Consider the following 11,727-nt stretch of genomic DNA (forward strand, 5'->3'; position numbering starts at 1 on the left):
TGCTGTTCCTCAGAACTTTTTTTGGTAATTTGTCTAGTACTGAGGTTAGGGTGACTGGGCTATAATTACTTGTTCTATCCTTTCCTCTTTCTTTAAATAATGCTGAAACATTGGAAATTTTCTAGCCATCCAGCACCATGCTTGGATCAAGAGATGACTTGAAAAGAGTATGTTCAGAGCCTTTACTTACTCTTCCCTTATTTCTTCTTCCAGCCTGGGATACATTTCATCCGAGTTTGGTGATTTGCACAGTTTCAGAGTTATTAAACTCCTTGCTATCTTAGTCTGTTTATGCCATTCAATATTTTTCTTTTCTCCTCAACTGTAATATCTACGTTGTTCCCCAGTTATGTGAAGTTAGATGTAAAGTATTTATTAAGAACCATGCCTTCTGCCTCCATATGTGAATGATCTTTTTGGTTTTCAATAGCTTTGCTTTTCCTTAGATTTCCTGTCGCTTGTTATATATTAATAAAACATCATTGGGTTTTCCTTGCTCACAATATGTTTTTACATCCTTCATTTGGTTTTCTAATTTCCTTTTTAATTTCACCCTCACATTTTCAACAGTGTCCTGTGCTCTCTATTGAACTCTTGGTACCTGACATGACAATTACCTTTTACCTTATTGTATTCTGTATGATCTTTGATATTCAAAGGATATCTTGAGTTCCGAGTCCCACACCCTTTCTTTATGGAAACGCATTTGTTTTGAACTGTCTGGAATGCCTCGTACTTGAGGTGCCATTCCAACATCTCTAGAATAGTTGAATGAGAAATGATGACTTGTTCAAAGTTGTGCACCCATCCACCCATTTCCATGCCCAATGTCCCATGAAGATTCTGCCTTATGTCACTGAATTCGTGTTCAAGAGAGCTGGATTAATAACCTGAAGAATATTAGCTGAAATGCCTGAATGTAAATTTTAAGAATTTTAGTCTATGTGAAAGGAAATTTGTAGGTAAATGAGCTACACTCAGTTACAATCATCATAAAGGTATTGAATGATCAAACTTCAGGTGGTTCACAAACATCTTTTAGGCAATGAAACCCATTGTCCTTAGCCAGTATGGCTGACCTAGGACTCCAGTCCTTTTAACAAGTGTTAAGTAGTGGTTAACAAGTAGTAAATGTGGATTCTTGTATTATGCATCACTTAATTGTTATAACTGATTCCTTTCATGGATTGAAATTTTTTTACAAGTAAGAAGCATGGACCGAAAATGACGACTGTAGTCATTTGACTGCAAATTGTGGTAATCTTTGAGACACCTGTGTGGAGTAAACAAAGATATCTGCATTGAAATTATCATATTTATATAAAGATATTGAAACCAGTCAACTAAGTTGGCATCATAAATTTTGCATCTCCTGTTTAATTTCCACAAGCATGATAGTTTTGCATTTTGGGAGATGAAAGGCTTGTCTGACAGTTAGCCATTTGGAAAGACAGTGAAGCTAGATTCCAGAATATATGTTGAAGTATATTTCAACACTTAAGCAGCAGAGCAGAGAGAAGCACGTGGATCCATAACTACAGAACCTGTAAGAGATAGTAAGAACTGCCGATGCTGGAGTCACATAACACAGTGTGGAGCTGGAGGAGCACAGCAGGCCAGGCAGCATCAGAGCAGCGGGAAAGTTGACGTTTCGGGTCGGGACCCTTCTTCAGAAGGATCTTCTGTTATTTATAACGGAATCTGGTGATTTGTTTTCTCGCTGTCCCTGCCTGATCTCTCAGAATCTTGGAAAAATAGTGCCTGGTGACAAAAAAAAACTCAGGAAGCAACCATTAATTAAGATATCAACAGATTCTGCTACAGCTGTGGATATATGTCAATAATTAACCAAGTGTAGCCTTTAACATCTCAAAGACCCTAAGGACTTTGAAACAACATGGTCTTAATTTTCACTGTCAGCACCAGACCTAGTTCCTTTTAAACTTATCACTCATGTTCATGTGGGTTTGATGTCACATTTTTATTTTTTTTTCTTGCTGTCAGTCGGTTATAAAATTTCTCTTCTTTTCATTCAGTGAGACGATAGCAATTGTTTTCTTCATTTTTCTAGTGGGCTATGTTTGAAGTGTGATAGCTGTGTACTTAAAAATGTTATTGGTTGTAACCAACTGAGGAGCTTTTAAAGAGGGAAGGTGATTCATCTGCCTCACGTGGTTGTAACAGAAGTCGGTTGTCAGTTCATCCAGAAATTGGCAACAAATGCTGGCCTTGCCAATGCCACACATCCTGAGAATGAATGACAAGTTTGTATCGCCATAATATATTGCAATAGGGAGATTGGAAGTAGAGCACATCATTGTGAGGAAAATGGATTTGTAGATTGTCCAGTTCTGTGATCAACAATGAAATGTACCATAGAACATATAAGTAGCCGGCTAGGAAAAAGAAATTGTGTAATATTGGTCACGGGTGTCATGAACTAAAATTATTGCAGCACTGTGCCCTCAGTTCTAGACACTAGCTAATTTGGTGGAACGAATAGTCAGTGCTTCAGGTAAACTGAAGATGTTTGAAATTCTAAATTAGCTTAAATCTAATGCATTAATCATTGACAGTCCAAATTAAGTTTCAGACTTGCATCTTATTTTGGTCTTCAACCTAATTTCAGCTCCTTATGTTTCACAGAAAAATTGGTCAGTGTTCTTTTCTCTCCCACTAATCTCCAGTGGCTGAGGGCAAATTTGAGTGGATAAGACTATTGGCAGTGAGGAGCAGTTTAAATGCTGAGGCAGAAGTGAACATGAACATTAGATGTCTACAGTGCAAAATGAATTAAAAGTGAGTAGCTCACTGGAATATATTTGAGAAAATACAGGATTTGTATAATTTTGAGAAAAATTTTAATTTGGAACTATAATTGATATAAACTTTAAGCAAACTCATAGAATTTAAGTGTGATTGCTCTTCATGTTAATCTTTACATTATTTATTGCTGTCTAAGATTAACCTGCATGATCCTGAATGTGGAATTTATGCTTTGTAATTCACTTATGTGGTGATTACATTTTTTATATCACATCTCTGGAAGCTACTAGAATTTTGCCTGAGAACAGCTGAGAAATAATGTCTGTAAAAAAAATTATATTTAGTAATTCTATAGTCAAAACAAGTGAAAAAAATGGAAATGTGTCTAGCAAAAAGTAGGTTAACGGGGATTACTTCTGGAACTGTATATTTAAAACAAACTCATGCATGATTTTTTAGGCTGCAATGCTGAAAATGGAACCTGACATGCTTAGGAAGGGTCACTGACCGGAAATGTTAACTCTGATTTCTATCTGCAGAAGCTGCTAGAACTGCTGAGCCTTTCCAGCAATTTCTGTTTGTGTTTCTGATTTCTAGCATCCACAGTTCTTTAGGTTTTTATGCTACACACACAGTGGCAGTCTGAAGAGTTTTTGATCTGTATTCGTAGACTTCCTCCTAAAAGAATTTTGTAAGTTATTGATTATGGTATTGGACTGGCAATCATGAGTCACGAGTTAAAACCCCACTGTAGTACAGAGAATCGAACCAATCTGGTGATTTGTGGGCAGTCAGTGAAGAATGTAGCCATAAAATCTGCTGGAACCTAGTTTATTCGTCAGTGGTGCTTCCAGGACAAGAACCCACCTCATTTGCTTTATGCATGAATCTCATCCATGTTACATGCTTGACTTTTGAAGCCCCATAAAAGCATTGCATTTAATTATCAAATCTAAAAATTTTAGGGGCAATGAGCCTGAGCAACCAATGCAGCCTCATTACATATATTGTGCGGCAAACCTTTACCTCTTAAATTTGCATCAGCTTCACTATAACAGTAAAATTTTAAAATGATACTGGCAGCCAAAATTTTAACTATTATTTTAACCTTGACAATTGGCAAAGGGCCAACTGTTCCATCAGCTATTTGCTAACGTTAAATATTTAACAAGTATTTGAGCAGCAAATGGAGCACCACAACCAAGCATGTATACACAGCTGCAGTGTCTACATTGCTGGCCAGAGAACCACAGCTTAAGTTTCACAATGTTGGGAGTTTTAGAATGGATCCTAATTCTATCTCTGATGAATCTAATCATATTTCATAATGTAATCTGCATAAACCTAATATTGTTTGGACCAAAGCCATTTTTCTCTTTGCAGCTTTCCAGACTTAATACAGACTTGAAATTATAAATTGTATAAATTCTAATTAAGAAAACCATAAGGATTGCAAACTTTCATCCTTGCGTCGTTGTAGTCTCAATCTGAGTACATTAAAAGGTTGCTTGAAAATGGCCAGTGGTGGCAGATTGAATTTGAAATTATATCTGCTGTCTAAGCAGAAGGGAAAAGAAAATCAATATTTCTTTCCACTGTATATAGATGACTAATCATATTTGTTTCTTTCATTAGTGCAAGAACATTCCTTAACAGTATTCCAACAAGAGAGAATCCAGTCATTGCCTCTTGACATTACCATCACTCAATCCCCACTATTAACATCCTTGGGTTATTATTGACCAGGAAGTAAACTGTACTTGCCATCGAAATACTGTGGCTACACGAGCAGATCAGAGGCTAGGATTCTTGCAGGGATTCTAGGATTCACCTCCTGACTCCCCAAAACCAGTCCATAATTTACAAGTCAGAAGTGTGATTAAAATATTCTCGACTTGTTTAGATGAGTGCAGCTCCAACAACGCTCAAGAAGCTTGACATCATCCAGAAAAGAGTAGCCCTCTTGATTGGCACCACACGATTAAACAATGATTTCCTCCACAACTGACTCACATCAGCAGCAGTGTTTACTATCCGCAAGATGCACTGCAGAAATTAGCCAACGCTCCTTTAATAGCACCTTCCAAACCCACGACCATTGCCATGTAGAAGAACAAGGGCAGCAGATGCATGGGAGCACCATCACCTGCATGTTCCCTTCCAAGCCGCATAACATCCTGACTTGGAAATAGATCACCGTTCCTTCACTGTCGCTGGGTTGTAGACCTGGATCTCACTCCCAAACAGTATCGCCCAGCCAGCGAAGCCCACAATCTTTCACTTGAAGTTAATGCCCAATTTTTTTAGCAGGTTGTTATTAGCAAATAACTACAATGAAAACGATTATGGAAGAATATTGTAGGTGCTAAATTGAATAGCCCTTGGAGAAAAGGCATGAGACCATGGTAGACATTATCTTTAAAGCAGCCTGTAGCCACTTTTAACTAAACTGCATTAGCATGAAGCCAATATTGAATTGTTAACAGCACTTAAAAGCTAGTCTGTACTTCTTAATGAGGAGGTGCATTGTAGCTGGAGTTGGTGCTCATCATTGTGAAAGAGGATCTGACATGGAATAGAATAAGTATTACAAAAAGGGAAAGAAAGCAGGCTGTAAGGATTTTTACATGCAGCAGTTGAGATTTTGGTGGAAAAGGAGAGGAAAGATATCCTGTGGCTGTAAGAGGATATATTGAGAAATGGGAACAGATAGTCCTGGAGATCAATATGAGGAGTCAAGCCCAAAGATATAGATAAAGTGGCGCAAGAAGTTGGTCAAGGTCAATAAAATATATCTTCAAATACTGTATTGTAGCATTTCCAATTTTAGCCATGGTCACTCCTTAATTCATCACAGTCTCATCACTGGCCCACTGTAAATTTTTATCAATTGGGCTTCATCACTAATATTCGTATGCTTCACCACTTCCTCGCACAATTAATATTGCTGCAATACTCCTATCCCGCAATACTCCTATCCCACAACACTCAAGTATCTCTTAGTGACAGCCATTCAACCACAAAAACCAGATCAACCAGATTGCCTGATGTACAATGACGGTAAGGTGGCATATAACTGGAGGCCCTAAATTCTATTTACAGGGGGATAGTGTAGTTTGCACGTCCTAATCCCTCTCGAGGAGAAGTTGTTAGCCATTATTGTCGTATCTGCTACTGAATGCACAGTGAACGACAGATCTGAAACCATTTAAAATGATTGTATTCTCACACCTAATCCTCTTCATATTTCACTTACCCTTTCTCCTAATGGATGTTCTGGTTTTCAAGCTGCAAATGGTGTAAGTGGCACCTCTAGCTTACCTACTCCCTGTACTGCAGCTTTACTTTGTATTTTTTACCTTTCAGATATCCAAAAGGTACAACCTGGCCAGGCAATGAAGTAACACCAAGAAGACAGTGATGATAAAGCCACAGCACTGTCACTTGATTTCACAGTTGCGGCCATCAGATCAAATACCAAAACTGTATGATTGGAATTAATGCTCCTTCCCTCCCTACCTAATCAAACTCCAGGGGAGAAGAAAGAAGAAAGGGCCTCATCCCACAAGGTCAATACTGCAGCCATGGAAGTGACACAAGTGTAGTCTGACAGGAGGGCTCAAGGAAGGGAGATTCAGTAAGGATGATTGACAGCAAGGATGGGGTAGGGGTAGGGAGATAAAATGACCTCCCTCCCTCCTGATGTCAGTCCCTTGATCAGGATTTGTTGTGTCATTGCCCTGTATGGTGAGCTTCTAGCTCCCCACTGAGAGAATTCTAGAGGTTCTCAGTAACATAGAGACAGAGGAGCGGCACGGTGGCTCAGTGGCTCAGTGGTTAGCACTGCAGCCTCATAGCGCCAGGGACCCGGGTTCGATTCCAGCCTTGGGCGACTATCTGTGTGGAGTTTGCACATTCTCCCCGTGTCTGTGTGGGTTTCCTCTGGGTGCACTGGTTTCCTCCAACAGTCCAAAGATGTGCAGGCTAGGTGGATTGGCCATGTTAAATTGCCCGTAGTGTTCAGGGATGTGTGGGTTTTAGGGGGATGGGTGGGTTTTAGGGGGATGGGTCTGGGTGGGATGCTCCAAGGGTCGGTGTGGACTTGTTGGGTCGAAGGGCCTGTTTCCACACTGTAGGGATTCTATGATTCTAGAGTGCATGTGATAGTCAGTGCAAGATAAATAGTGGTTATTAGTAGGAGCAGTCACAAATTGGCCCTGCTGGCTTCACTGCTGTGTTTTGTGCTGATTGACATCTCAATCTGCATGTTCTACAAGGAAACATTAAACATTCAGTGCATGAATGTCTGGGCCTCCACCAATATGGCATCCTTTAACATTAGTTCCACGGGGATGGATGCATCATGGATGGCATATTGAAACTCCAAAGCCAAATTAATGTTACCCAAGAAGTAAGTGTTAACAAGACCATTTTCTTACCCTTAATGCTTCTGTTGAAATGGCATCCTCATTGTTGTATAATTATTGGTTTCAGTATAACCATACTCCATATAATCCAATTGATTCAATCATATGACAATAATGCTTGTCTTTGTCTCTGCCTGTCTCAGGTTAGATTTCTAGCATTTTGATTAGATTTCCAGCTTTGTTACAGAAATTCAACATGCAGAAGCTTATACTGCTGTTTGTAGCATTTGAAACACTTGTTTTATCTGTTGGAGTGTGAACTCTGTGCAGTGACAGCAAATCCCTATTACCTGAAAGGAAGTGAGATTTCAAATTATCTTTGAAATCTGTTGTGGTGCAGGCACTAAAATTTTAAGATTATGCCGTGCTGAATGGAGAAGCAGATGGAGTTGCTTTACTGAAGATCTGCTGTCAAGTTCTACAGATCCTTGGTCAGACTCTAGCAGGGATACTTGTTCAGTTTTGAGCACCAAACATGTGAAGATTAAAATATTCCACCTCAGCAGGTTAGCCAACCTTTCTGGAGGGTATGATAGGGTTAATGGTGTATCTTTTCCACCTTATATTATTACTATAATCTTTAAAGCTGAAATGCCAAATACCATTTAAGATTGTGGATTGTCAGCTGTGTTTGCTAATAATAGAATCCTCCTAATAACCAATTGTCTTGTCAATTTTATCACTTCTCCCCAATTAACCAATTGCTCCACTTTACCACATGCTACTCAGTTTCTCTCATCAGTGTTCCCATCTTTGCTTAAAACAAGACCTTATATGAAAACCACGGTTTGTTTACACAGAAACCTAATTAGATAAAACACAATTTTACATGCTTTTCTGATTTTACTTCTACTTCTATTATTGTATGACTGAAGGGCAAATTTTCAGGTATCTGTCTGAACATGTGCAAAGACAATGTCCTTAGAAATGAGAAGTCCTTAACTATTGACCAAAGACCCTAAGCATTAAGAGTAAACTACATGAGCTGAATAGAGACAATAAGTGAAAGAGCTGTTCATGCTTTTTAATGGGATCCTGGATTTCATATAAGATCAGATGTTTTAGTCAGCTGTGAGGATTAAATGTTTAATAATTGATGGTGAATAAGAGTTGTCATTTATATTCTCTGCAGGTCTTTCAAAATAATTCAGAAAAGCAGTTTTGATTCAGAAAAACTTCATGGAAAAACCTGAGGAATTTAGGTAAGAATTGTTCTTAATGTGTTGACTTGCTAAACAGCCCTATAAATTATGTACTTAAAAAAAAAAGTTCTATTCTTTACTAACTGTAAAGTTGCTTGGTAAATTTAATTCTCACAGACTTGCACTATTTATATTGACTGATGGTTGGAATGAGAGCAATAATTTCAAGTAAAATGTTTGTTTAAAAAAATTAGATCAAATTGGTATATGCTGGTATGCAGAGGTGAAATCATTTTAGCTCTTATGAATTAAATAAACAATTAACTTAAAATTCCATTTCTTCTTAGATTTTAATTTGTTTTTCTAAACATTTCTGAAATGAATAGGTTACAAGATATCAGTAAGATTTTTGTTTTTGAGTGAGCACCAAGTGTATGTTAAACAGAATATTCCTCTTGCTACAAGTATCTATGATTGGATTTCTAACACCAGAGCATATTTAACTTGCATAAATTTTCCAATTTACTGCCCTTGGATGGGAGAAGTGTTTGTAAGATTGAGTTTCCAATTCTGTCAACAACAGAGCATAAATCTCATCCTAACGAAGACGGATAAAAGTAGAAATCTATGTTTCCTTTTGAAGAAAGAATAGCGTTGTTCTCTTGACCCCAAAATTGGTTTCAGATGTTCACCTGTTTTTCTACTTTCCCGTGTCCTTCTGCCAAAAGTTGAACACCTACTGTGCTTGATCACAAAAACACAATCAAAGATGATTTTGTGTTATGCTAGTGCAAGGACTGTTTAATTAGAAAGGTTTGAATCCAGTAAGATTTTAATAGTTGCTCCAATGAAGTAAATATGTTTACCCTTGTCTTGGAATTATATTGCTGAAGGTACACCGATGCTTTATTGATCGACAGTTATATTTATTTTCCATAAATGTAAACGAGCAATATTTCTTAATTGCTCATTGCACATTTTTGGACATTTACTTTCAAGTGTCTTGTACTGTGACTGATATATATATGTAGCACAAAGAAATTCATTAGTTACAAAGTCTGTGTAAGAAGGAGAAATGTGGTATATTAAATTTTAAAACAAATATTGGGATTTCATTTGCAATACATTGTATGACATTACTTCCTAAAATATTAAACTGGAGATCAACTTAAAGAAAACTGTTAATGCCTTAAATGCCAGATAATGTTTTCAAGAAAGGAGACAAGTAAAAACGCTGACAAATACTCTGCTCTTGCCTTTTTTTTTTGTGCACAATTGGCTTTATAGATGAGACTGACAGATCATGCAGTCGTCAGGGCACCGATTCCGGGATGTTGACCATCATCCTCTGCTGAGCTCCGAAGATGACTTTGAATGCTCGGCCGGAAATGTGGAAGTGGTGGATCGGATTTGGTTTATTCGTGATGGATGTGGAATGGTCTGCGCTGTCATAACCTGGCTACTGGTTTTATACGCCGACTTTGTTGTGACTTTTGTAATGCTGTTGCCTTCCAAAGACTACTGGTACTCACTGATAAATGGCATTGTATTTAATAGTCTGGCAGTGCTGGCTCTATCATCCCATCTGAGAACAATGTTGACAGACCCAGTAAGTGCATACAACATCATATGTATTTTTATTCAGTATCAAATAAACTCAGTTGAAATATTAATAGTTATGGCTATATTAAAACTCATTTGGAGATGCCTTCAGATAAAGTGGTGTTTGGTTGTGCATATTGAGGGGGTATGATCTCGATGTATGTCAGATTCATTGATTTCAGCTTCAGCAGTATTCGGGAGACTAAAATCAACATGAGTATGGCTAAGATAGGGAGATCGGCCAAGGTTTCTGTTTCCTATTTGACAGCTAGCCACCTGTGTTTGTGTACAGAAATACGCTAACATTCAGGCAGTTGGCCTTTCCATCTGCATTCATGTGTAAAGAATAACACCCTTGGTAAGTAACCGATAATGGAGCCATAACTCCAGAATAAGTCAGTGATTTCACAAGTGATTAGGGAAAAGAATTGTTAAAATGGAGATGATATTGCTTGTTTTCATTGAAGCTTTTTCATCTTTTAACTTAATTTGACAGATAATTAATGAAAAATATTTGATTACTCTTAAGTTTACCTCCAATGTTTATCCTTTATATTCAAGAAAATTACCTGTTTCGAGACACTACTTTTACCCTCAATGTTTAGATATTTGGAGCACGTTTTGGGCGGAAATGATACATAATATGGTCAGGTTGACCTAAACTTGTGAGCAATGTAGCTATGAATAAGTTATGGTCAATTCAATATTTTTTCATAGTATACAGGTTTAAAAAATTTGGTGAAGCAGTTCAAGAAGTTATTTTAAAGATTCGTTTGCTTGCTTTGTTGATAATCAAGCCAACTCCAGAATAATCAGACTGCGATTGTTCTGATATGGATTTAGATTTTCTCATCTTGTCGTTTGACATAAACAATATATACCTTTTTTTTAATAATCTCCAGAATCACTAATAACTTTTAAAATGGTATTTAAATTTCTAGTTACTGACTGAAAAGGATCACACAATAAGATTTCAAGTTTTAAGACTTTTATGGGAACAAATTAACTAATAAGCAAAACAAAGCAAAAACAGTATTGACAGACCATATTAAGGTTACTTATGTTCTAAACTAGTAGCTTTTGAAACAACTGTGAATCTCATGCCACAGTTATACTTTTTTCATTCATGAATTTAACACTTAATTCTTCCAGAACCTAAAGCTAATCCCAGCCACTGTTTCCCGCGTTTTTCTTTAACCGGGTATCTTCTAAACCCAGAAATGCCTTTTGCTGTGTTGTCCACACTAAAGATTCAATTTCTCTCGTCTAAGGTAACCAGGTGTTCAAGCCTCCTTCAGTATCTCACAAGCTTGATCTTTTGAATCTGTGTACAACTTCTCACCTGCATTCTGTGTGGTGAGCATTGGGAAAGCTGGACTGATTGCCTCTATTTTCAGGGCTCTTTCCCTCACTCTTGCAGACTGCTTTGTGTCTGAGAGTTTCAGAGTTACCTTAGGAAAACCTGTAAGCTGAAACTCCAATGTCTTGTTATGAACTCTTTCCTACTGAAAGCCCATCTCCATGGCAATATGAATCACATGGGCTTTATATCCAAGCAGAAATGCCAATTTGTGCTTACCTACATCGTCAACTCCACTATGCTTTGAATGAAATCAACAGTTTAATGTACAAGTCTTCCCAAAGCCTGACATTCTTAAAATCTGAGATAACAAGGTGTAGAGGTGGATGAACACAGCAGGCCAAGCAGCATCAGAGGAGCAGGAAGGCTGACGTTTCGGGCCTAGACCCTTTTTTCTGAAGAAGGGTCTAGGCCCGAAACGTCAGCTTTC

At 37.8% G+C, this 11,727-nt stretch overlaps 1 protein-coding gene across 1 annotated transcript in view; it reads left to right on the plus strand.

Annotated features, from left to right (window-relative positions):
- LOC109912512 (zinc finger DHHC-type palmitoyltransferase 7) overlaps positions 1-11,727 on the plus strand; it is a 63,323-nt gene that overhangs the window by 21,561 nt on the left and 30,035 nt on the right. The window contains 3 exon segments of the mRNA XM_048606012.1: positions 6,133-7,177; positions 8,326-8,395; positions 9,623-9,944. Coding sequence (XP_048461969.1) covers positions 9,639-9,944 — 306 coding nt within the window. The 5' untranslated portion in view covers positions 6,133-7,177; positions 8,326-8,395; positions 9,623-9,638.

This window comes from Rhincodon typus, chromosome 15 (genome assembly GCF_021869965.1).
Source record: "Rhincodon typus isolate 14 chromosome 15, sRhiTyp1.1, whole genome shotgun sequence".
Classification (NCBI taxonomy): domain Eukaryota; kingdom Metazoa; phylum Chordata; class Chondrichthyes; order Orectolobiformes; family Rhincodontidae; genus Rhincodon; species Rhincodon typus.